Source organism: Eulemur rufifrons, chromosome 7 (assembly GCF_041146395.1).
Source record: "Eulemur rufifrons isolate Redbay chromosome 7, OSU_ERuf_1, whole genome shotgun sequence".
NCBI classification, from domain to species: Eukaryota; Metazoa; Chordata; class Mammalia; order Primates; family Lemuridae; genus Eulemur; species Eulemur rufifrons.
The window spans coordinates 210,884,636-210,911,981 of NC_090989.1; the positions used below are offsets into that span (position 1 = coordinate 210,884,636).

The window sequence follows — 27,346 nt, forward strand, 5'->3', positions numbered from 1 at the left end:
AGGGGGTCTCATTTTGTCACCTGGGCTAGAGTACAGTGGCATCATCACAGCTCACTGCAACCTTGGACCCTTGGGCTCAAGTGATCCTCCTGCCTCAGCCTCCTGAGTAGCTGGGACTACAGGCATGCACCACCACACCTGGCTAATTTTTCTATTTTTTTGTAGAGACGGGGGTATTACTCTTGCTCCGGCTGGTCTCGAGCTCCTGGCCTCAAGTGATTCTCTCACTTCGGCCTCCCAGAATGCTAGGATTATAGGCGTGAGCCACCGCACCCAACCAAAATCAATTCATACTTTCAATCTCCCTCTGTGCCTGCTTGTTCTCTTCTTCCATAATTAACATTCTCAGAACTCTCATTTGGCTTTAATACATCATTGAACTTCTCGGAGTCTCGGTGTACAGATCTGTAAAATGGGTATCAGGTATATCTGGCTGCCTTCTCGGGGATGGGGGAAGGAGAAGGGAGGAAAACAAATGAAATAGTCTGTGTGAGAGAGCTTTGTAAATCTGGCGTGATTTGTGAACTATAAATTGCAATTTCCATGGAGCATGCTGGTGTTATCCAGTGTTCTTCTCTGGATTTTCAGTACCTTGCAAAGAAGCGCCAATGCCAGTCACCTTCAGTCCATTCCACAACACCTTCCCTAGGGATTCCTACTGACTTTGGGGAGTATGGGTGATCTGGGGACTTCTCCATCCTACACTAGGACTGCAAAAGGCTTGGGGGTCCTGAAGGATGTTAGACCCTTAGGTTTTCAGTTGGTTGAACCCTGGAGTAGTTGGGTTAGAACCTGGTGCATCTCAGTGCAGATTAATTGCAAATCTCTCTCCTCATTAGGTCTCATTTTCTTCCTGGGTGCGCTGAAGAGTGGAGGTGGATAATGTCTGGGCCATTTGTTTCTGGCTTCTGCATCTTGTCTGCATCTTGGTGTTCCTGGTGCAGTGCTGATACACACTCCGTCCTTCTTGCCTTCTGTTTAGGCACGTGTATTTATAACAGCCATGTTACTAAAACAAATTTAATCCTAGTTTTTGCTTGTTTTAAAAAAATCCACTGAACTTCGTCACTCTCACAAATCCTCTACCTAGGTTCAAAGAGATTATTAATGTGACCTCGCTCTTCTTTTTCCCCGAGGAAAAGCACAGGGGCCTGCGTCACTATGCTAGGAGTTAGATCAAAGGAATAAAAATAGAATTCTCTCCTCTCTTTGCATGTATCTTCCTGTCAAGGAAGTGACCAGGGTCTACATTTCAGGCAGGTTATCACTCGGCAGCTCCTTATGATGAAACCTAAAATCACTATTTTGACCTCAGTTTGTCATTCCTCAAGTTGTTCTCACAATTTTGAACCTCTCAGTCTATAAAAACAATTCTTTTGTTAACAGAGAGAACAGGAATGAAAATTTTGCGGGTGGTGGATGTGCTTCCTGGAGACGGATGTGGAAGGATGAGAAAGTCAGATACTGTGACTCCCTATCATTTTATTAATTTCATTAGCAGAATCTGAAATAACCACATTCTTCCTACCTTGCTAAGTGGGCTGGCCGGTTAATGTTGTTTTGGTCATTAACGTTCACGAACACTCTAGAGCTGTTTGGAAGAAAGATGCAGCCTAACTGTAAAAAATGGCATAAATAATTCTGAGCTGTCTATGGATCCTCTCTTGGGAAGAAAATTGCTGTATAATTCACTTAGGGCTTTTTGCTGCTCATCAGACCTTCACCGATGATAAGATAATACCTTGTTTCTTGCAGTCTGCTTGGCATTTGTGAGTCAGTGGATCCCTATGGGAAAACCAGGTACCTTGGTTCGCCGCCACTGTTTTTCTTCTCACCCAGAGATTTTCTTTTCTTAGGCCAGATGTCTGCAAATTGAAGTTTGAAGGGAAGACATTCCATGTGATTGGCACCCAGAAGGAGGTCAGATACTGCTTCTCTAACTACCTGTTATTGTGTGTGCATGAGAGATTCAAGACAAAATATACCTTTAGTATTGTAGCACACAAAGACTATGACTTTGAAGTATGTGATGATAATGGAAGCTATATGCTAAAAACATTTTAGAGGTAAACACTGATTTTGTAATTTAAGAATAAAGTCAGTGAGCAATGCTGACTGTGTACAAAATAGACTGGGATAGACTTGAGAATGAAAGATGGAAACTCTGCCTACGTTTTTTTTTTGTTTTTTTTTTTGCTAAGATACAGATATATGAAACACATGAAGAATACTTACAAAGCTAAATATCAACCAGTGATTGTTAGAGTGTTATAAACAGAGTTCATTAAGTTCTGAGAGTTACCAGATATAGGTCGTGGGTTCACCAGGGAATGCATTTGGGAGGAGACCATTACCAAAGGTTCAGCCTCAGAGCTAGCTCTAGAATTTCGCAGATTTTCTTGATCGTAGTTTTCAGCTCAAGTATAGTCATTCAAGGATGGCAAACAAGTGTTTAGACTAATCCAAGTCTGATAGAGAGGGAGATGATGCCTGGAGTGTTGAGGAGAGGGATTGTGAGGCTGCTTTTTATCAGAAACAGGACCTAGATAGATTAGTGATGTCTGCAAAGGGTGAGAGAAGGGGGGAATACCATTCAACATCACTTTAAAGAATATAGTAATGTGTTCAGTTCCTTCAAATCTGTGTGGTTTGAGGCAGGATACAAATAAGTAAATACCTGAGGAAAAAACATGAAAAACATAAACTGAATTTAACATGCCCTTTCTGGTCTTGTTATTTTTTGTTAGAAAAAAGCCATGTTGGCATTCCATACTTCAACACCAGCTGCCTGCAAACATCTTTGGAAATGTGGAGTGGAGAACCAGGCCTTTTATAAGTAAGTAGCTTTTATTCCGTTAATCATAGGTTTTAAAAGCACCCACGGAACTCCGTATGTATTGCAAATGGCTGCATTTTCATTTCTTTTAATATAGTCCTTTTTTACTATATTTAAGTGAATTATAAATTTGGTGCATTGTTCAGGGTGACTCCCCATCATAGACCAAGTGCTGAGCTCTATGTTAAGTGTTTCCCAAAGAGTCGCTGTGGGCCAGTGTGTGTGTGTGTGTGTGTGTGTGTGTGTGTTTCAAATTGCTACTTCCCTGAAATATGTCACAGGATCGGTTTTTGTTTGGGTACCCGCCCCTAGAAGCTTACCTTGAGGTAGGGTTTAGTGCAAGTAGCTTATGTGAGATGCAGTCCATGGATATGCCAGCAGGGGAGTGAGCAAGCGAGGCAGGGGGGCATGCCATACAGGCCGCGCTATTGAGCAGGTCACTGCCATGGGCAGCTGGGCTCAGTGGCGCTGGGGAGCTCTGAGAGACTGTAACAGGCCTCAGAGTTCTCTCCCTGATGGGCAATGTGGGGACGCTGTTTCCCTATCAATTCTCCGTCCATTTTGGTTGAGGGCTTCTTTGAAAGACAGTTGATACTCTCTGATACTTCTGGCTTACTCTGAGTGTGGGTCGAATGTGCTCTCACAATCAGAGAAAGAGGCCTTTGGCAGAGAATCGCGTATGTTCCTAGTAAGAAGGCTTCAGTACGTAGAAAGGGTGAGATGCTGTCGGAGTCTAGGATCACAGACAGGACTTCAGAAACCATCCTGAAAGCTTTCAGGTTTCAAAAGAGCTTCAAAGTGAGGATCCGTCGTGGAGTCCCACCTTCTCTGCGAGAACCACTTGTTGACGGGGGGAGCAGTGGTGATGGGCGCAGTCAAGGACCTGACCCAGGTCACCAGCACTGTCTACCCCTGGACCCCATCCAGGTGGCTTTTGCTCAGTTTCCCCCTGGACTGAGATTCTTTCTTGTTCATCAGACTTGTCTCACTGAGAATGCCGAGTCTCTGAACTTCCTGGGCCATCAAGAGAATGATGGCTTGGATAATGACTTTTAAATCCATTTGCAGGTACAGAACACTTTCCCTTAAAACTGAAGTATAGGCAAAGCCCAGAATGTAAAAGAGATAAAGACAGAGAAGTAGTGGTTGTAGATTGGCCCTGGATGGGATTGGAAATTGAAGACCTTTCACCCCTTGCTTGTTGCTCTTCAGGATTTTGGGTGACTAGTTGTCCAGTTTGCACTGAGAGTCCCATGTCCCAGGAAACCCCTCGGTTCTGGCAAATCAAGGAGCATAATTTGAAACCCCCTGGATGAGATGACCGTGAAACGCTGTGCTTCTAGGAATGACAGGAAAGGGTGATGTGCATCTGCAGACCTTCCCACGGCTGTCACCACCTCAAGGCCTTGTGAGCCTCCTGCAATGTTTGGGTACTGGTAATAAAAAGGACACCCTGTGGCCCCTGAGAAATCAGCGTGTCTAGAATGCTCCACCCACGTGAGAAATCAGAGAAGGAAATGCAGGGCTTGGTACTCTCAGTCTTCAGTTGGAACCTAAGTGGTTTCTGTTTCCCTAATTATTTTAAAAATGGAAATATAATTCACATCCCATAAAGTTCACCTTTTTAAAGTATATAATTCAGTGGCTTTTAGTATAATTCATAAAGTTATATGACCGTCACCACTATCTAATTCCAGAACGTTTTTATCAGCCCCAAAAGAAACCTTGTACCCATTAGTAGCCTCTCCCCACACTGCTCTCTGGCCCCTGGCAACTACCTGTCTATTTTTTGTCTTTATGGATTTACATCTTCTGGACATTTTATAAACTTGGAATCGTAAACTATGTGGCCTTTGTTCCTGGCTTCTTTCACCTAGCATAATGTTTCCAAAGTTTATTTATGTTGTAGCATGAATTAATACTTCATTCCTGTTTATGATTGAATGATATTCTATTGTTTGGATAGACCACGTTTATCTGTCCATCAGTTGATGTTCATTTGGGTTTTTCCCCTTTTTTTTTTTTAGCTGTTATGAATAATGCTGCTATGAACATTGTATACAGGTTTTTGTGTGGACAGTTCTCTTGGGTTTATACCTATGAGTAGAATTGTTGGGTCATAAGGTAATTAGATATATAAACAGATAGATAGATAGATAGATAGCTTTTTGAGGAACTAACATATTGTTTTTGGAACCTAAGCTTTTGGAACGCTCTTATTCCTCCTTTAATGAAACCATCTGGTTCCTATCAAAGCGTAACTTAGATATATTCAGTTAGTTGTTTTCAATGAATATTTTCTCACAAATGCAGAGGTAATAAATGGAATCAAGAAACAAGGCCACACCAAGATACATCACATATCATATATTACTGTTGATTTTACTTGCTTATCTGTGCTAGATCTGATCTCTGTCTTACTGCAGATTTTACATACATATCTGCACTGGATCTGATCTTTCTGAGGCCAGAAAGTAGATTCTGCTTTTCTTTGTATTGCCTGAAGATCCCTGGCATAGAAAACATATTTACTGAATGAAATCGATAAGGCATGGCTCTTGTCCTCAGGAGATTTTTATTTCATGTAAGAGATCTAGAGGGAAGTGAAAATAAAATGCTAGAGGGGACGCCAGAGGAGAGGGCGAGTCTTGCTGCTGGTGGGGCTGGGAGGTGGAAGACCCTTTCAGGTGGAGGAAGGACATCCCAGCCTGAGCAAGGGACCAGGGCAGCGAAGTGGAAGACACAGTGTGGGGAGCGTGAGGGTGGATGAGATAGGAAAAGCGGTGATGAGGGGCCAGGAGGTCTTGGGGCCAGACACAGGGGCTCAAACGGCATGGAGAGGCGGCAGATGTGATTGCTCTTGAAGGCCCACAGGCAGCCTGGGGAGGGGCGGTGAAGAACACGGAGACACACAGGCCTTTCCAGAGCCGCCCCCGTGAGTCCTACTTGGAAGGACTTTGGCACAGCCTTGAAGATCCTGTAATGAAATCACAGGGTCCCTATCAAGGAATAACTTAGAGACATTAATTCATCATCTTTCACACATGCTATTTCATCATGTGCAAGGAAGTCAGTTGGTAGATGGAGCCAAATAAATGCAAAAACAGAATTGAAAAGAGAGGGAGAGAAAAAAACTGCAATCTGGAAAATCTGTTTTGCACATTTTGGGGTAAGCAGATTAGCTGGCAGCTAGCAAGGAGATCAGTCTGACAACTCTATCGTTGCCTAGGTCAGCTGGGCATGTCAAAGAAATCCCTTCCAGGCACTTGTGGGTGCGTCAGAAGACCCGAGCACAGACTGTATGCAGTTGACCGAGTCCTTGCACAGCACCTCTACGGTAGTTAGGCCAGGCTACCCCGCCTCTCGCCTGTGGAACGGAGGGGCCTGGAACTGACCTGTGCATTTGCTTGTGTCACTGTGGCATCGTGTGGTGAGCGTGGGCTTTGCATCTAAAGGGGCTTGGGTTGGGATCTCACCTCTTGTCACTTACTAGCAGTGTGGCCTGTAACAAAGCCCTTAAACTCTTTGAGCCTCGTCTTTATTTTTCATCTGTGAGATGCAATTGGTAATACTCGCCTTGCAATGTGCAGTTCTGCCAAGCACAGTAACCCATGGCTAAGTGGCAGCTGCTGCTGTGACGATTACCTCCCCCTCTGCTGATGGTGACAGTTTTTTGAGCATCAGTCAGATGCAGAGCTCAGTCCTTTGGTTTTGAAGGCTTGGATTCTGGTAGCCGCGGGGGTGGGGCTGCCGGCTCCCTCTGTAGCTCCCACCCTTCCCCAGGCAGAGGTCCTGGCCCTGCCTCCAGCTCTGTCCCGCTGGCACTGTGTTTTCATGGCTTCAGCTAGCAGAGCAAGGCCCTGCTCTTGTTTCTTGGGTTGGGAAGAGTGGTCTGTTCCTTCCATTTTTACTTCACCTGCAAGGGAGCAGGGAGGCCCCGTGGCTGCTGCCTACGAATTCCCCAGTGTGCTTTTAAGACATGAATGTGCTGCTGGTTGTCACCTGGCCCGGGGCCACCGATCTGTTTTGAAAGCCCTGGCTCTGAGATCTGCTGCCTGGGAACGGAGCCCAGAAGCAGAAACTCTGATTTTCCTGCCTACTCTGGACCTCGGGGGATCCCCAACACAGACTTAGTCACCGTTTAAGAGCTTCCTTTATGTCATGTGTTGTCTATGGAGGTGCTGCCAACCCCAGAGCACTGGGGCTCACCGTTTCTGGGTGCTGCAAGCACACTGGACGCAGTGCAGGATTCAGGGGCTCACTGATGTTTTCATTCACCGAATCTTCATCTCACACCTGCTTTATGTTGGGCACTGTGCTGGCACTGGGGACGTGGTGGGAGCTCAAATGACACTCTCTGTCCCCAACTTGGTATGGAATTGTCCCTGGGGGATAAAAGCAGTCCCTAATCAATTCCTCATTTGGAATTTGGAGTGTGAGAGGAACAATAATACTATAAGAAAGAACTAAGATTAGCTTCCTAAACTAGTGCCTCTCACACTTTAGTGAGCCTGTGAGTTACCTGGATTCTGGCTCAGGAGGTCTGGGGTTGGCGTGAGATTCCGTATGTCTAATAAGTTTCCAGGCCATGCTGTGCTGTAGGCCCACAGGCCGCACTCTGAGTAAGGAGGTTCTGAACCAGTGGTTCTCACTCTGGACTGCGTATTAGCATCACATGGGGGCGCTTTGAAAAAATACCGATGCTGTGAGTCCTTGGATCCTAGCCCAGACCCAATTAAGTCAGAATCTGGGGCTTCACCAAAACCTATGCACAAGTGTTCTTAGTAGTATTATTCAGAACAGCCAAAAAGTAGAAGCAACCCCAATGTTCATCCCCTGATGAGTGGATGAATGAAATGCGGTATATCCATACAGTGGGACATTATTCAGCCATAAAAAGGACTGAAGTACCGAGACCTACTACAGTGTGGGTGGCCCTTGGAAACAGTGTGCTAAGGGAAAGAAGCCAGTTACAACTGCCACGTGCTGTACGATCCTATTGATGTGAAATGTCCCTAGGAGGCGAATACACAGAGACAAAAAGTTGATTGGTGGTTGCTTAGGGCTGTGGGTGAGGTGAGAAGGGGAAATGAGGAGTGACTGCCAGTGGATACAGGGGGTTTCTTTTGGGGAGAATGAAAATGTTTTAGTATCAGATAGTGGTGATTAATTTTTTTGATCAATTTTTTTAAACTTTGTGAATTAAACTAAAAGCCACCGAAGTGTCCAGTCTAAAAGGGTGAACTTTATGGTATGTGCATTATATCTCAATAAAGCTGTTATTTTAAGAAAGCTGCATCTGGGATGAGGGGTCTAGGTGTTGGTTGTGCTAAAAGTTTCCCGGGTGGGGTTACCGTGCAGCTGAGGGTTGAAGACATCGCTCTGTTCCAGTGATTCTCCCAGTAGGGTCCCTGGCCAGCATCAGCACCCTGGGAACCTGTTGAAATGCAGATTCTTGGGCTCTGCCCCAGACTTATTGAATCAGAAACTTGTGTTTTAAAAAGTCCTCCAGGTGGTTCTGTTGCTCACTGAAGTTTGAGAGCCGGTATGGCTAAAGGATTGTTTTTAAAATACTGAAATCAGACACACTTGGGTTTGCAGCCTGGTTCCTGCAGCTTGTATCATGAGACCATGGTTAAGTGACTGTCCCCTCTGTGCTTCAGTTTCCTTGTGTAAAAATGAGGATCGCTTCCTCCTAGGAGAGAGCTGTGAGCATAAAAGGAATTAGTATATTTAAGGTGCTTTGCATGGAGCAGGACCCATAGTAAGGGCTCAGTCATAACAAATGTTGTCATTGTTACGATGACCCCAGGAGCTCTAAACCATGATTTCAATGGGAAATTGTGTTGTTGATTCTAGAGGAATCTCTCAGAGCATTACCCAGATTCCCCCCAGCACTTATCCTGCCCTCCGTCCAAGTCCCCGGTATAGCAGGTGCCAGAGGAGAAATTGCAGGCCAGGGCGAGGGGAGCTGAGCTACTGCAGTGACTGTCTGGATTTCTCCGTGTGCTCGGAGTTTGAGCATAGTCACGCTTCTGCACTGAGCTCTTGATGCAGAGTTGGAGGTGGAGGTGGGAGAGGGCAGGAGGGAAAGAAGGCAGAAGGCTGGAGGAAAGCAAACTGCTATTGTAACTAGGCTGTGAATTCATTGCTTTCTGTGAGAAGACTCTCCCCAGGCTTGCTGTTGATGGGAGAGTCTGGTGAACAGAGCGCCTGGAGCATTTTGGCTAGAGGTAGAGCTCTTTTATTTGCTTTTAGAGTGTTCAACATGGTTTTCTGGAACCTCCGCAATTTAGAGGATCGACTTTGGTGGCTCCTAGTGAGAAGGCAAGGAAGAGGTTTTGAAGTGGTATTAGCGAGGGAGGGAAACTGTTACACAACAGGCAGGTGCTACGCTAGGTGCTGTTGAATCATTTAATCTTATCTAACCCTCCTCAGAATATATGAAGTAGGTATTATAACACTCTCACCCTTTAACAATACCTGGATAAACTGAGGCTCAGGAAAGCTACCTGGCGTGACCAAGGTCATAGAACCAGAGGCAGGTAGGAGTCTGGGCCACTGTTCTTTTTGGTGAAATGTCCTCCCTTGGGTCATCCAAGAAGAATTTGAGGATACAGAGGTTCTCAAATGCAAGCGGGCTGCCTTGGAATCACCTTAAGGTGCTTGATTAAAATACAAACCCCTCTTCAGACCTGCTGAATAAGAATCTCTAGTGATCAACACTGAGAACCTGTGTTTTTAATACCTACTCCAGGTGTGGCTGATGCTCGGCCAGGTTTAGGAACAGGTGTTGTGGCTTCAGGTTCCCAGCCCGAAAAGCCACCATTCTCTTTCCTGGTCCATTTCCTCCTCCCAGTCTTGGTTTCCCAAAGGAAACAAAGGTCTTTGTTGTCTGAGCTCTCAGAGTAAACTCCCCTGTGGAAGGTCCAGTAAAGATCTCAACCGAAACCTTCCAGGAGTCTACCTGGACATCTGGGAGGGCGGGGAATTGGCGGGAATGCTCTCGGGGAAAGTGTCTCTGAGCCAATCACGTGACACAAATAATCATTCAGGGGCATCAACTGCCAGAGAGAAGCAAATGCTGCTTTCTGTCCCCTCATCCTGAGCAGCCCGCTGTTGGCTTTCTCTGTGAAGTGCATCTTTTGACCTGTTTTTCTTGAGTCAGTCTGAGGGTTTTGGGGAGGCAGAGCAGCGCTGAGGCCACCCTCCAAGAGGCCAGTTTGGGTCTGAGGGGACGATAGTGGCCTCCTCATGGGGCAGAAGGGTGAGAGCTGCCACTCTCCCCTCTGGCCCTGTGTGGGCAGGAGGTCAGCTGACCACTGTGCTAGGGTCAGGTGTCACTCTGTAAAATGGGCACAGTGCTGAGTTTGAATTTCAAAAACTCAATTAAGGTTCTTAATCACTTTTTTTTTTTTTAGCAGACCACTTTGCCCCAAGGATCTTTAGGAACCTAGAATAGAAACAAAACAAAACAAGACCAAAAAACCCAATAAAAATGTAGAGGCTTCTTTAAAGCACTCTCTTCTTCCCACCTCTGAGGACTTGGGAGCAACAACCCTGCCAAGAAGATGGGGAGAGGGTGGAGGTGGCTGTCCTGTTCCTAACTCCAGAAGATGGGTGTGGGGGCCACAGCTCCTTGGGGCCAGAGCAGGCGTGTGCTCAAGGGAGGAGGACCACGCAGCCCGGGCCACCTTCGTGCAGCCCTCTGGGGACTCCTGTCCTCTTGATGGGCGTGGTCTGGGAGGAATCTCTGGCCAGCAGGCTGCACTGCCACTTACGGGTGTCAGGCCCCTCTGAGGTACGGGTCTCGTGTGGTCCTGTCTGTCCTCAGGGGCCCCACGCCATCCTCTCTGGGCCCTGCCTGGACAGGAATCCGCCCTGCCCATCCCACTCTCCCTGCTTATCACTTGTCACCGGTGCCCTCTGTCACCATTGGCACTCAGGGATACAAGGGCAAGAGGCTTCTCTGCAAAGGATTGTTACTGTGGCTTTCACTGCTCTTTGGGTAAAGACCAAAATCCTTTGTCTTTAAGGTCGGGTCCTGCAAAATGGGACTCTGGCTACCTCTCCAGCTTTGCCTTATTACACCCTGTGCACTTTTCTTTCTTCATTAGGAAAAGAAAAAAAAATAACAACAATAATAATAACATGGGAAAATGCACATGGGGTCTTTTTATTCCTCAGATGCTCAGACTTTTGTGCCTGCTGGCCCTTCTGCTGGGTGTACCCACCACCACTCACCGCTGTCCCACCCTGGATTCCAGCTCCGATGTCCCTTCCTGAGGCCACCATCCCTGGCGCCCCGGGCTAGATCAGCCATGTGTCTTCCCTACACTACCTTGGTGTGCAGAGCAGGGTTTGCACTCAGTTAGTAATTGCTGAGTGAATGACGGGGCCCCTGGGTGGGGACCACTGCCTGCCCTGCACACTCCCTGGCTCTGTGCACGTCTTTGCTCAGAATCCTATAGAGCTTTTTGGTTTTGTGTGTGTGTGTGTGTGTGTTTAAGATTCTGTGACTATTGATATTTTAAATGATCCTAAACTCCGGGGTTCTTTCTAACGTGTTGAATTTAATTGCATAAGGCTTAAAGAGACTTCTATAGAGCCATCCTCAGCTGTCACAATAATTTAGTGCCCTGTGTGCAGCCTCTGAGTAACCCAGGTTCTAGACTGCTTTTCAGAGCGTTGCTGTTTTGTTTTTATTTGTGAGTACGGCTCAGAGGTGCTGACCCAGTGCTTGGCTGGGTTTCCTGCTCCTCGTGTATCTTAGTCATCTACCAATGTGGGTTCTTTTAAAGGGCACTGGGCCATGGTAACACAGGAGCCAGTGGCCATTCCTGTGGTGACACGGGGCCCTTGTTCCCTAGCTGGATGGTACATAGTAAGTGAATTCTTTGTAATACAGTGACTGACCTTTGTGCTGGGAAGCTGTTTTCTGCTGCAATGTGGCAAAGTCCTCAAAGTGCCCTCAACACCAGTGAACTTACCGATGCCATGTCACAAAATTTCATCCTCTCCATATCTTTCAAATAGAAATTGGGGAAGAATCCCTTCTGCTCATCAATATTGCCTAGTCCTTTTTGCAGGTTGTGACCCCATAATGAATTATGAAACCAAATGTGTGGGTCATGACCAGAATTTTAAAAGAATGAAAAGCAACAACATAGAAAAGACCAGATTGTAATACGTATCTTGAAAATAACTATCCTTTTGTGAGACTTTTCTTTCAGTTCCGATGTGTGTGTGTGCAGATGTACACTGAGTCACAAAAAAAATGTATTTTTTTCTTGCAGTCAAACTACCACATTAATGTAGCACTATGGTGTATTGTACTTGGATTTTCCAATGTCATTACCGCCTGTGGTATGTTTTTTCTTAAAGGTATGCAAAATCCAGCCAGATCAAGACTGTGTCAAGCAGCAAGATATTTTTTAAAGGCAGTAGATTTCGATATAGGTGGGTACCAATGGTTCCATTTCCGTGATGGGGTGGGGGTGGGGGCAGCCATTTATTAATACATTTGAATGTTTTGCTTGTGCGTAAGTGCACTTGGGTGTGTGCCTTTGTTTTAGTCTTCCTTTTCCACTCATTGCTCTTATGCTCACTGGGCACCCTCAGACTCTGCAGTAATTTTCTCCCATGGATTTCTATAGCTGGGTCAGACCACTGTGCAGTTAAAAACAAAAATGACACCAGTGCACACCTCTCCCCTTCTGCTCTGAGCGTCTGTGCCATACGCTGTGTTTGTCTTTTGCAGTGGGAAAGTTGCCAAAGAGGTGGTGGAGGCCAGCTCCAAGATCCAGAGGGAGCCTCCTGAGGTGCACAGGTGAGCGGGTGGTTGCTGTGGGTGCCGGGTGGCTTCTGGGATGGACGGAGGGTTTTAATAGCTGGTGTTTCCAAATTCTCTATAATATGCCTGTGTGTAGTGACATCAGCATTAAATAAGGACACTCTCACTTTCCTAGAAATCTCCATCAGACAGATTTGGCTGGGCTGTGGTTCCAGGGCATCTGGGCTCCATTTTGAGCTACTTGCCCTGTGGAGGGTCAATGATAGGTGTAGAGTGTCACAAGCGGGATGTGTGTGAGGTACGGCTTTACCACCTCCTTTCCAAACTCTGTCATCCTGTCCTCTTAGAGCTGCTCTCCGTTCCTGCCTGTGTTCCTCAGACTTGGCCATTCCCACTGCCCAACTCTTTCTAGCCTTTTCCACGAGGGGAGAGACTCCCCTCTCACGGGGCCGGTTACTCCCAAGGGCCACTCAGAGTAGTCGTCGTCGTTGGTTCAAGGGTACGTGTGTTCATTAAGGTGATGATATACGGTGATTCTTAGGAATTAAGTATTCACTTGGCCATGGCGGACTTCATACCACCACAGTGTACACAAATCATTGTACATCTTAAACCTCAAATGTGCTAAATAACTAAAGCTGAGCATTTTCATCATGACACTTCCCCTTTTTTAAGGCAAGATCATCATAAGCAAAATCTTCAGGAAGTTCCCCATATGCTGTTGGTATCTGCCCTTCTTTCCCCGTCTTTGGAACCCAGAGGTGTCACCTTTGTGCTCATGTTTGTTCCGTCTCCTCCACTTCCAGGGTGGCCACAAGATCTGGGTGCCTCACCACCTCGTTCTATGGGCTTGTTGGACAGGAGGTGGCTGCAGTCCCATGGCAACGTGGCTAAGCCAGTCTGGTGGGGGCAGCCAGAGGGCTGGTCTCTCCACGCAGCGGGGGAGAACCGCAGTGTACACAAGTTCCTGTGCAGATGTGTACAGAGGATAATTCATTCCTGCTTTCGGGTGACCGAGTGGGGAGCTGTCACATGCAAGTCTGCAAAACCAGTCTCTCCTGCTAGGAAGCAGGAGAAAACTGCAGGGGAGGGAAGCCAGAAGCCCTTGGCTGCAGGTACCTCAGGGCAATACCCGAAAGTCTCACAGCCTGGCCACCAATGAGAAAAGTCTTTTCATGGCCCCCCTTTCTTGCCCCAAATTGTGGTTATTCAATGCAGCAAAAATGAAGAAGAGGGGATGATAAAACATATCATTTCAACCCTTCCAGAATCTCTGGGCTGGAAGTGACGTCAGAGATTGCCTAGCTTGATGCTATTTTATAGACAAGGAAACTTGAGTCTCAGACAAGTTAAGTGATTTATCCACAGTCCTAAATTTTTCTGGTGGCTGACCTAAGCCTGGAACTCCAGTGTCCTGCCTCTGTGTTCTGAACTCTTTTCTCTGGAGCACCCTCGAACCCTCTGGCATTCTTTTAGAAGCTGATAGTAGAGACAGAACTACCGCACGCGGCTCAGCTTGGAGTTTATTCTTCCAGCTTAAAACTCAAATATTTGACCTGAAATCCTTGATGCTGGGGAAGTTCTCCTGATGGTATAAATACAAAGCAAGACACTGTTTATTTTTTGTTGCCAATATACTTTCAGAGAAACATATTCCAAAAATATAAGGCTTTCTGAGAGTCTCAGAGTTACCATCTATGGGGTGGTTCATGAGATCAGAAAAGAATTTAAAAAAAAAAATACTTTTCTTGTCAATTGGGGTTTGCATAGTTTATGGAAACCAAGGCTTTCAAGCTCAGGGTTTCTCAAACCTGGACTTGCACAGGGGATCCTGTTAAAATCAGATTCTGATTCAAGAAATCTGGAGTGATGCTTGAGAGTCTGCGTTTCTGACAAGCTTCCAGGTGATGGCCGTGAGGCTGGGACACAGAGCACACTGGGACTAGCAAGGTGCTCGGTAGAATGTGGGTGAAGGGGGAAGGGCGCAGGCTGGCCGGAGTGAAGCACTGGTGGTGGCGTGGACTGAGCCCCTGCAGGGGAGAGAAATGGAGTATCACAGTGATAGTATATATATGCTGAGGCATCCATTCATTCATAGTTTCCCTTTTCTGGAATCTTCTAAAATCTCCCAAGATATTAATGCAGACAAGGAACTAGAAGCTGTTGGGACCTGGTTGGCATGTTCTTTCTGTTCCACCACCCCCTTGTATGGGCATGTGAGAGACTACTGAACTCACATCCTCGGGATGCCTCTGTGTTCCGTGGCTCTTTGGCAGCATCTTGCAAGCCTCTGCCAACATCAGGAAGAATCCGGTTAAAGCACGACTACAGAGCAAGCCCTGGAAGGCAAGGCTGTGCCTGTCTTGGCCGTCTCCGTATTCCCCACTGTCTAACACAGTGCTCAGCACACAGAAGGGGTGGCTACGCATTTGCTGAATGAATGCATGAACTAGGACTGTGGGATGGCAGAAGCACCTCTGTCATGTTTGTGGATTTGAGATCTGTCCAAGGTGCTGCCTGGGTGACCTTGACTTCCCCAGAGGCAGCACTGTGGCCAGAGCCGGGGTGGTGCGTGACACTTTCATGCTGGCACCTTCTCCCTCCTTCCCAGTAGACAGTTGCATGGCAGGAAATTGTTTCTTGTGGACAATTATTTTGTTTTCAGGTTATTTGGACTGCTTTGATGTGGCTGTCAAAAGTGAGAGTATAGTAATGAGCTCTCCTTTTCTGGCCCTAGGTGTGCAGAGGTGACTGTGAGTCTAGAATGGTGATGATAAGCCTTTAATTAGCTATCTTTCCTCACATCTGAGATTCCACTCTTCAAAGAATGGCAAGTGTATGGAATCCTACTTCTGATGAGTTGTGTGTATGTGTGTGTGTGTGTTTGCAGAGAGATAGAAACAGAAACAGACAGACTGAGAACACTGTCATGGAATTTTTCTCTGCTGTTAGCTCACTGATCTTTATTGATGGCAAGATCCCCAAGCAAGTCCCCCCAGGCTGGCTCCTGGGGTAGAATCATCGGCCCATCGCAGGGGCCCAGTGAGGCAGAGGGCTGCAGCTCAGTGAGGCCAAGGCTGGCTGTGTGAGCCACCTGGGCAGACACCTGAGGCAGCATTTGTACCTGAAACAAGTACCTGTGTAGGAGTCATGAATAGGTTCTGATCTTGACTGTGTTGCTTGCCATCTGTGTGGCCTTGGATAAGTCACTTAACTTCTTGGGTCGTTAGTTTACTCACCTATAAAATGAGATTTATAACATTGTTTTGACCAGCTTCTAGGTTTTGTTGCGGGGATTACAACAAAGTGCTTTAAAAATTACAAAGTGCCATGCGAACGTGAGGTGGTGATGTTTTTACTACCATCTCTCCTCCAAAATTGGGAAGCAAGAATATAATGGATACGTTCATATTAAGATTCCTTCAGATGGAGTTTTTGGAGGCTTGGCAATAGGCCAGCCCTACTTTCTTTCATTCCCAGGAGTGAGTGATGCCGAACTCCATGAGCCTCGTTTTATTCACTCTATTTTATGCCACCGTTTTTGAGTTCAGAGTCTGCCCATATAAATATCTTTACGTAACGTCAGTTGCCTCATCTGTACATATGGCATTTTTCTTGCCTATCTTACAAGCACGTTGAGAAACACAAATGGGGTAAAGTGTATATAAACCACATTTGCCAATGTTAGAGTATACTTGCAATCCCCAAAGGAAACCTCTCTACCTCAACAGAGTTCTTAATGATATTTTATCTGGAGATGTTCTGTGCTGGGAGTACACGCCTGAGTGGGCTGCAGAGTGGGCCAGGCGTTTTTGCAGAGTCAGCGGATGGGTGGATTCTGAGAGAGGGGAACATGGCACACATCCCATCCTGGCCTGGGGAGACTCAGGACAGAAGTGGTTACCTCGGGAACACAGGCGGAAGGGCAGGGTGGAAGCCACCAGGACATTTGCATATACTGTAGAAAAGTGCCTGACATAGTGGGACCTCATGTAGCCGGAAAGGGCAAAACAGTAGGGACGGTGAACAAAGTCCCCTCTGGGATGTTGCAGGCTACTGCATGCAGAAAGGCCGCGTGGAGTGTAGCAAAAGCACTGGCCTAGCAATCAGGTGATCTGGCTTTGAGTCCCGAGTCTGCCTATACAAGTGTCTCTAGTCAGGTTACATAAGCTCCCTGCGTCTCAGTTTCCTCATCTATAAATATGGTATTTACCTTGCCTAGCTATAGGTACATTGAAGAAAAAAGATGAGGCAAAGTGTGTACAAACCACTTTGTAAACTAAAAAAGGGCTATGCAAATTCTGGGATTCTATTTGTCATTAGAACAACTGTGCCGGTGGGCTCTTGCTTTAAATGACACCTGGATCAGTTGGCACCTTTAAAAAGGTCTCAAGGGGGGAATTAGGTAAAAAGGCGTGATCTTTAGTCTAAGTCCATTCTGGCTGCTATAACAAAATATCAAAGGACTGGGTGGCTTATAAACAACAGAAATTTATTTCTCACCGTTCTGGAGGCTGAAGTCCGAGATCGAGGAGCCGGCAGATTCAGTGACTGGTGGGGGCCCACCTTCTCACAGATGGTGCCTTCTGGCTATGTCCCTTCATGGTGGCAGGCGAAACAAGCTCCTTCAGACCTCTTTTATAAGGACACTAATTCTATTCAGGGTGATCGTGACCTAATCATCTCCTGAAGGCCCCACTCTTAATATCATCCCATTGGGGATTAGGTTTTAACAAATGAAATTTGGGGGGACAAAAGCATTCAGGCCATAGCAGTAGGAAAAGGTGGGAGACTTGCATTTTTCCCCTATTTTTTCTTACTCTTTCCCCAGGCTGCCTGACACCAGGGATTGGGGCCCTGCATTCTTTGTGCTGCAGGGAAATCCCTTGTTGTATCCACCTTTGGGTTTATCTGAGTCTCATATCACCAGGGATGTAATGTTCCTCTCTGAATCACATTATTGGAGACCCTCAGGGCTGTAATTGCTACGGTAGTCATCTGGTATAATCTTACGTGGACTCTGTATGCCCTGTCCGTGGGCCATGGGTGTCTATTACCACAGAGCAGCAGCAGCCTGTGAGTGTGGGGGCCGAGTCAGCATCCTCCTGACCACCCAAGGCCAAGGCAGTCCCATACCTGGGAGGTCAGCCTGTTCTAGAACCATGGAATTGCCAGGACATGCAATGTTGCGGGGTAGGGACAGCAGGATGTTGATAGCTCCAGCTGAAGGATATTGAAAGGAGGGCTAATGGGGAGCAGAGCACCCTCATGAAGGCAGGCCAAGGGCCCATCAGTGTAGCATAAGCAGTGGTTCCTGGAGGACAGGAAGAGCTGCCAGATCAGCTGGCACAGACCCAGGAGTGGGGTAGAGCAATTCAGAATCTCTTTGTGCAAGAACGGATGGATGAGCTTTTCAGAAGTCAGAACACTTCATAGTCCCCACAAGCAAGACAATATGCTGTACTTTGCAGAGCTGGAATCATGGTCATGATCGGCCACAGGGCCACAGGAAATTCCAGAAGAGCTTAAAAACTGAGAACACTTTACAATAAAAGAAGGAACTGCTTATGGCAAATTTTAATTCATTCCTTCATTCCTTCTTTCCTTCCTTCCTTCCTTCTGCAAAGGTTTCCCTACTCCCAATTCTTCCCCTGTCAAATCCACTGTGCTCACCAGAACTTGCTGCAGGCATCATCCCCAGGAGGTCACCCTGGCCCTCCCCTTGCTCACATGGGTTCGAGTGCCCCCCTTAGTGCTCCCGTGGGACCCTTGGCCATCAGTCACCTTCATGACAGGCATATTTTTCCAACTGTGGCTGTAGCACATTAATGAGTCATGAAGTGAAGTAGTGGTCAACACGAGCACTTTAAACAAAATGAAGTAGTGAATTACACATAGCTACAGTTACTGTTGCTGCATAGAACATCCATTTTAGTTGTGTGTCCTCCTGTGTTGTGTGTGTGTGTGTGTACAGGGTGATGACATAAAATGTGGGTCTTAATGTGGGTCTCAGACAAAAATGTTTGCAGATAGTGGTTCTAGACAGTGAGTTACTTAAGGCGAGGACTACGGTTTCCCAGAACAAGGCAGAATGTCTGAGACATACATACTGTCTGCAAAGCAAGTGGCTGTAGAATGAAATGATGAAGCAAAGAACACTGCGGTTCAGGAAGTCCTCATATATGGCCTTTCCAGCAAGTGCCAGCTATGAGGACCCTTCTCTTCCTCCCCTGCCTACCACCACAGAAATGCCTAGGCCAGAAGGCTGGCCTGTCAGCAGCCTGGAGAACTCTCTGGCCAGTCTGGAATGGCGGCATATAGAGCCAGGATCACGTTCAGTTTACTTCAATTTCGAACCTGAGCACACTTTAATAAGATGCCAAGTGAGGTGCTGTAGGGGACAGGAGAACGGCAAGGTCAGCCTCTGCCCTGAAGGTGCCTATCAGGGTGGGGCTGATGAGTATGCCAAAGACTAGAGACAGACGGAGGTGACAAATGTGGTGAGCTGTGAGAAAAAGAGAGTAGTGTGAGAAAGAGAGAGAGTGTGTCAGAGTCTGCGTGTGTTCTGAGGAGAAATCCAGGAAGACTTCAAGGAGAAGGAGACATTTGACACTATCTTCGAAGGATGGGTTGGTCTTGGTTTTGACAGTAACCATGGGGATGGGGGAGGGGGCTCAAACACCCATCTGCAGGCCAGGGCAGGCAGCCGTGCTCCCTGCGGCAGGCAGTGCAAGTAGACCTCCCAGCTGTGCCAATGGTCTTAACGAGACACTGTACAGTTTCCTTGCAATCTGCTGCCAGTCACAGCCACTGTCACACCTGCACGCTCCCTAACAAAGAAGAAAACAGAGCCATGGTCGGTTGGTGAGTAGGGTGTAACTTTGAGAATATTAAGCACTGATAAACGCTGGACGTCCAGCAACACAAAAACAGCTCTTAGCTGCAGAGCACCTGTGTCATCTGTCTGGCTGAGTTTTGGGGGTTTTGTTTTTGTTTTGTTGTGGTTGTTAAATTTCTCTGAGCCATGCCCTTCCACCACCTTTCTGCTGTCTAGTTCAGTGATAGATGCCTCTATGTCTTTTTGTTTCCTACGTCTTTCTAAAGTGCCTGTGTTGTCACCTAGCATGCTCAGGTCTGATGACAGGCAGGGAAGTACATTTTCTTTCACTGGGTTGCATTAGAACATGTGGACATTTTGTCAGGACCTTAAGGACAGAAAGGGCCACGTGTCTTGAGTGTTATGTCATCTTTACCACTGGCCTAATCTGCTGCGTGTGTCTAGAGGCAGTCTCCAACTTGGGTAGCCTACGGAGATGCAGGGGCCCGAGTTCGCACCGGAAACCAATTCCCTCTGGCTTGTGTCTGTTTTCAGAGCCAACATTGCTCAGAGCCGCAGTTCCCACTCCTTGAACAAACAGCTCATCATCAACATGGAGCCCCTGCAGCCCCTGCTTCCTTCCCCCAGTGAGCAAGAGGAGGAACTTCCGCTGGGTGAGGGTAAGTCAGCCTCTTCATCCCAAAGGCCGGCACTGCAGGCTTGCTCTGGGGGAGCCAGGGAGGCACCGATTCTATGTATGTTGGGTAATGGGTTGGAGTGGGGTCAGGAGGAATCATAAACCGTGTTTTTAGTAAATAAGCTTTTAGCAGCTGGCAAGCTGTGTTATAGTGGGAGTTCTATTGGTTTCTCCTGGAGAAAGTTCACTGGTACAAAGTATTTCTAGAACTACATGTGAAAACACTAACAGTGCTAGCCCCTCACTGTCCAATATGGTAACCAGTAGCCATGTGTGGCTATTGGAAACTAAGTTTAAATTCATTAAAATGTAAATTCCAGTTCCTCGGTCACACTAGCAGATCTCCCATGCTCGATGGCCACGTGTGGCTGATGGCTACCATACCGGACACTGAGACTGAGAACATTTCCCATCTCATGGTGATGGTTTCCTCTGAAACTGCAATAAAATGAGTGGTTATAAAGAATTCTCCACAAGTGTCTCTACACCGGTTGTCCGCTTTCTGCCTCAGGATTTCCCCAGCCTCTTGTTTCCTTTTCCTCAGTTACATTGCCTGACAGTTTTGATACAAACTAAAATAAATGAAGTGTCTGTTTCAACCCAAAATTTATTATATTTTTGAAGACAATGATATATGTGTTTCTAGGCTTCTTTGTTTTTAAGGACTTTACTTACTTCAGGGAAGAACCTTACCACACTGCTTGCTACAGATGCCTGGTGAGGCAAATCTCAGACTCTTACTAATTTCAAAGGAAATTGAAAACAGGTGCACACAAAGTAAATGTATTGGAATCCTTGAATACAAACATGCTTTTTCTTAACTTTATGTGATTTTGGTTTCATTATTGAAATCTGATACTGGGCAGTTTCTAGGGGGCAGGTCAGCCTCTCCCCAAAGATCACTCACCTTCACCTCCAGCTTCAAGTCAAGAATTCCTTTCATAGGAGAACATTTTTCAGTTCATAATAATAACACGGCTTGGAATGCAGATGCCCATGAGAGAGGTAGCAGCAACCAATTCACACTGACATATACATAAAGAATTTTAGCAAAACTTTTTCTAAAAGGAAGTTTTGGTGGTTAGAAGGAGAATTGGGCAATCGGTTAACAAAAATCCCATGGGTAGAGGGAAGTGTGAAAATACCGAAGATGGGGTCTCAGAAGGCACCTTCTATCCCCAACTGGGCCATGAGAGATGATGATCAGAGAACAATCTTGTTATTATGGCCATTGACATCTGCCTTAACAACCAACTCCGTGAGTTCCATGCTAAATTGATTTTCTTAGCCCAAGGGTCTCTGAGTCCATGTTGCTTGTCTCTGTATTTCAGCAGATTGTTGTTTTTGTCTGTTTGACAAGTGAAAGAAAAGCAGCTTTCATTTCTGGTGACTGATGGCTTTCTTGGCTTCCTCTCATATGCCTGGAATATTGCTTTGAGTGAAAATCACTTTTTCTGAAGGTCATGATTATCCCAAGGTTGAATGAAGAAGGGTGTGGCTAATGGAGAAGAGGAGAGAAAGGACAGCTAATAACTGGAATTGTGACTGTACCTTGTCTGCAAAGATGGAATCATACATAGGAATAAAATGTGAAAGTCCAGACTGGTTGAATGGTTATTATGGGGAATAAGGAAGGTTCGGCCATTGCTGCCTTGGTCCACCCCAGAATGTGAAGGGAAGCTCAGACAAGCTTTCCTATGGACCTTATACCCTGTTCAATTAGAAACTTCCATTTTGCTCCATTTTCTATAATGAGGTTACACTGCTAAATACTGGAAGTGTCTTTGACATAGCAACTGCTTACAGCAACTGCTTACAATAGACAAACTATTAATAAGTATGGCCATTAAATATGAAATGTCCGATTTTGAATCAAAAGCTTAGTTTATTATATCTCAAACAAGAAGCAGTACAATTAATCAAAGTATGATTTTAATTATTTTCAAGATTAAAATCACTAGAATGGAACTTTTCAAACCATCGACGTATTGTGTGTTCATTAGCCACATCCTTCCCACACACTTTGCTGATATTTTGAGCTGTCTGAGCTGCATTGGTTTCACAATGGAACTCATATTCAAAAATATGAATTTTTGACTTGTCCATGGTTTCACAAAAATTTCTCTAAAAATTTTTTGAAAGATAATCACAAGCCAAAATGTGCATTTGAAAGAGTGTGGATGTACATTAGTAATAAAAAACAAACAAACAAAACAAACAAGAAGTGTCAAGGTGAAATGTCAGAGATATGAACTGTCAAACTCAGTACTTAAGGAAATCAGACATTCTATACTTAATAACGTATAATTAACTGCAAAAAATTAAATATCTCATGATAGCGGATAGGAATGTATAAGCTACCATTGCAATTTTCCGCATTGGTTTAAAGAACCATTTTACATTTCTTTCATCAGATGTAAAGCCAAACTGATAAGTCTCTCTTTTAGAAAGTCCATAAAAGCTCTAGCAATGTCTAAAAAAAATTATTTTCCAGCAGTCTTGTCCCCTTATAGGACATCTTTGTAGGTTTTAAAGCCCAGGCAAATCATAACCAACTCTGGGATATAGACTCAATTTAAAAGGAAGAAGTAAAAATAACAATATTGTTAATTGTTCAATAAGAGAAAAATCATCTTAGGTGTCATGAAATTCAAGTATGATTCCCACAGTGGACATAGCTTTCTGTTTCTGCTACCACTATGTCCCAGTGACTAGTCACATTCTGCTCCGTGTCTGTTGGCTTTGAACATCAGGCAATGGGATCCAGACATTCCATAGATCAACACTTATTTTATAGATTTACACTTCTCTGATATATAAAAAGAAAAGAGAAACGGAATACAGCTCTAAACAAAGATGATGTTTCTGCCTTTGTGGATGGGCCCTATTTCTGGGCTTTTGAGCACATACAGTATGATGAATTTTGTTTCCTTCTTATATTTTAATATTTCATTAGTTTTTATGTATGAGGAAGAGCCAAATTTAAAGAGGCTAGGAATTCATTCATTTTTTCATGCGACAACTACAACACACACAACGTATAGACCACACTTAACGTGTACACGCTGCTATGGGCTGTAAAGATGGAGACACCCTCTCTTCCTGGATGCTCATGCCTGTTGGGGTGACAGCGGGGGGGATTCCAGAGGCAATAAGTAAGTTCTCCCTCTGCTGATCAAGTTGTGTGCCCAGGTTTCTGTACTCCTGGCTGAATATCACTGCCTCCAGTTGCCTGGAGAGCGCCTTGTTCCTTTACAGACACATTTAAGTGGCAGACGTGAAATAAGCGGGCATAGGAATAGATGGGCAGGACTGCAAGAAGAGGGAGTTGCAAGTGGTCTGTTCCACCTGCATCGGCTGCATGTGAAGTTTCGGGGAAGAAGGGCTCGGGGATGGTGAAGGTGAGGCAGACAGTGAGGAAAGGGCCGGATCATGACGGGTTTAATAGGACTTGCTGGAGAGGTTCGACTTTGACCTGAGAGCAACTGGGAGGCACTGCAGGATTTGAAGCATGAGAATGACCTCAGTGGAGTTGTATTTTGTATCACTCTGGTGGTGTGTAGGGGAGGGATTAAGGGCAGGTGTGGCTGGAGCAGAGTTTCTTAACCTCAGCACTATTAACCTTTTGAGTTGGGCAATTCTTTGTTGGGGGGTGGGCTGTCTTATGCACTGTAGGCTGTTTAGCAGCCTCTCTGGCTTCTACCCAGTAGATGCCAGTAACACCCCACCAGCCTTGACAACCACAAATGTCTCCAGATATTGCCAAATGTCCCCTGGGGAGCAAAGTGGCTCTCTGGTTAAGAACCACTAGGTTAGATGCACAGAGACCATGCAGGAACCATCAGAAGAGCCCAGAGAATAGACACCCAAGGGCTGAAATAGGCAGAGAGAATGAAATGAGGGAGGAGGCAGTGGGTTCGAGATACAATGAGAGGGAGGGTTGTGGAGACAGGCCCACTGGTTACACAGTGGGTCCACGGCCCATGGACTCCCACTGTCCAGGTGCTGCCCTTGTCTTGGAGACACTGGGTAAGAGTGAAAAAACTTCAGCCTCTTTATTTTAAAGATGAGACTACAAAGACATAGGAAGGTTTAAGTAGCATGTCAGCACCATACAGGGAGTCCATGGCAAACATGGTATCGTGTAGATGTTGGAGGTATCAAGAGAGTTATGTACTGCCATTGCTTCTATGGGCTTCAAACACAGAGTGGGTGGTGGAGACTCAGATGCCAACACTTACCTTTGATGTCATTGCTCCCCATCTTGATATAATGGCTCAGATCCTTGTTTAGGGGAGTTTCAAATCAGATATTTTGGAACGGATTTATGAACAGGTCAAGATCAGCAGTCTGAGCCCTGTTAAAAGAGTTGTCTAGTTTTTAAAAAATCAGGTTGGGAGAAGAAAGATGGTCTTAACCCTGATTCTTGGAAGCTCCATCCCTGTGAGGTGATGGGAAGGTCCTGGCACCTGTCCCGATGGTGTGGTTCGTGGGGGCATCTCTGCTGCTGCCGTGGCTCTCTGGGGTCATGACCACCCATTTGTTTGACAAACTCTTTTCATTCTTTCCAGAATGTCGAGTTTCTCAAAGACAGCTGGACAGAGTATTATTGCCCAGATTAGTCCAGTGGTGTTCTGGGGAAATATGTGACCCCATCCACCTCTAAGACAGCTGGAGGATTAGGTCTGAAGTTGGCTGTGTCTGGGGAGAGAAAAAACAAAATCAGTTTCTAGGCACCACTAGGCAACAAGAGTGTTTTCAATGCTCACCCAAAAGTTGCTTGGTTACAGGATCTGAGAGAACCAGTGCTGTGGACAACTTTAGCTGATATGGCAAACCATTTGAAAATTGTCACTGAGAGCTTATTAGAATTTAGGGAGAAAAAAAGTTGCAAGTGAGAATTGTTCTGGGTGAAAATGACCTTTTAAGGAGTCATTAATCTGAATAAATTCACATGCAAAATGGAGCAGGTTCTCCATAGTGCAGATTGTAAAATGCTTGTATGTTTTATTGGTGGAATATATTTCTTGTTATGGAAGATGGCTGGATTATGGTAGAGAAGGGGAATGAAATTAATCACGTGAGCTTTGGTAACTGGCGGTTACGAACACACAGTGAGGATCATTCTTGTCTGCCATAGCCATGGTGCAGGCTGACCATTTTTTTTTATTTCAGCATATTATGGGGGTACAAATATTTAGGTTATGTATATTGCCTTTGCCCCACCAGAGTCAGAGCTTCAAGCATGTCCATCCCCCAGATGGTGCGCACCACACCCATTAGATGTGAATATACCCATCCCCTCCTCCCCATTCCCATCTGCCCAACACCTGATGAATGTTATTACTATATGTGCATTTAAGTGTTGATCAGTTAAAACCAATTTGATGGTGAGTACATGTGGTGCTTATTTTTCCATTCTTGTGATTCTTCACTTAGTAGAATGGGTTCTAGCCCTATCCAGGATAATACAAGAGGTGCTAGATCACCATTGTTTTTTGTGGCTGAGTAGAACTCCATGGTATACATATACCACATTTTCTTAATCCACTCATGTATTGATGGGCACTTGGGTTGTTTCCACATCTTTGCAATTGTGAATTGTGCTGCTATGAACATTCGAGTGCAGATGTCTTTTTTATAGAGCGTCTTTTGTTCTTTTGGGTAGATGCCCAGTAATGGGATTGCGGGATCAAATGGTAGTTCTACTTGTAGCTCTTTGAGGTATCTCCATATTACTTTCCACAGAGGTTATACTACTTTGCAGTCCCACCAGCAGTGTATGAGTGTTCCTATCTCTTGGCATCCACACCAACATTTATTGCTTTGGGACATTTTGATAAAGGCCACTCTCATTGGAGATAAGTGATATCTCATTGTGGCTTTGATTTGCATTGTGGCTTTGATAAACATGGTAGAAAAGCCATGCTTGATGGGGAAAACCAAATAAGAATGGAAAATGTTCGACTTCCCCCTGCTGGCAAAATGAAAGCATAGTGGAAACACCAGAATTTCTATAAAGGAGGGTCTTGCGAGGTAACAGTGTGGTTGGATTAAAGGGTGATTTGAAGCTGCTTTCGCATATGATAGAAAAAGTGTCTTCATCAAAGAATAGATGGAAATTAAAGAGAATGGTCAAACTAGCTCTCCCAAGCCACCCTTTACCACTGTCCCTATAAATGTTTGTGCCTGTGTGTGTGTTTGTGTCGTGTGTGTGTGTGTGTGTGTGTGTGAATGCATGCATGTATTGTGGCTGTGACAGGGTGCGTGTGGCAGGGGACGGCGGGGGTCGGGGGGAGCAGCAGGGGTGTTTAAATTGTTGCTTACAATTGTCTAGCCCTAACTGTAGATGGCTTAAGGTGGCTTCATTGAAATTCTAGAAAGTCTAGGATATAAAAAGAGTATTGCTCTTATGCCTCAAGCATGCCATACTCTTGATCCCACCCACACTCCACCCCAACACATAACAGGTGACTGCAGGGCCTGGGGCACTGTCCATGTGTGTGTCTTTCGTGCATAGCACAGTTGCTCCAATCCATCACCGGTGGAGTCTCTGGCTGCCTTGGTTACACTATGGTGACTTCCTTTTCTCACTCTCTACTGACTCTGGTCTCTTCCCTGTCTGTCTGATATGAACACTGTCCTTCTTTTCTCCCCTTCTGGAATTCCATGGTCATGGCCCAAACAGATTTACCCTCTTCTCACAGCAGCTTCTGTGTCTTCCCTCCCTACCACTTTGTCCCCAGGTGCTAAGCCTTCCCTTTGGCTCAGGTATGTCAGGACACATGCATTAGCAGTGATGCACTGGTGGTGTTTGAAATTTCTCTTATGTTATGTTCTGTGAAACAGTAGGCACTGCTTATAAATCCTGTGGAACCCCCTTTCCCCTGTGGTTGCCCCTAACTGGTGATGGCAGACCAACCAGCACCACCTCTAATTACACTTGCCCCTGCCCCACAGGGTTTTGTGATGGCTATTGGCTTTATTTTATCATTATAAGACTAGTATAGCATTGTCTAGAAAATATAGAAAGTAGCAAAAAAGCATAAATGAGCAGAAAAACTTATTTCCCCCTCCCAGATTGTTCCCCTGCTAGAGGCAAGTAACGTTAATGCATTGGCAATTTCCTTCCCTATGCATTTTAATGCAGTTGTGATCATCCTGTATATATAATTTTTCAAATTCCTGCTTTGTTTGGTTAAT

The 27,346-nt window shown here is 45.6% G+C and overlaps 1 protein-coding gene across 2 annotated transcripts in view; it reads left to right on the forward strand.

Annotated features, from left to right (window-relative positions):
* Positions 1-27,346, forward strand: part of FRMD3 (FERM domain containing 3) — a 254,155-nt gene that overhangs the window by 196,518 nt on the left and 30,291 nt on the right. For both annotated transcript variants that reach the window (XM_069474091.1, XM_069474090.1), the window contains exons 9-13: positions 1,857-1,920; positions 2,748-2,836; positions 12,221-12,295; positions 12,597-12,665; positions 20,002-20,126. In XM_069474091.1, the coding sequence (XP_069330192.1) occupies positions 1,857-1,920; positions 2,748-2,836; positions 12,221-12,295; positions 12,597-12,665; positions 20,002-20,126 (422 nt within the window). The remainder of the gene's footprint in view (positions 1-1,856; positions 1,921-2,747; positions 2,837-12,220; positions 12,296-12,596; positions 12,666-20,001; positions 20,127-27,346) is intronic.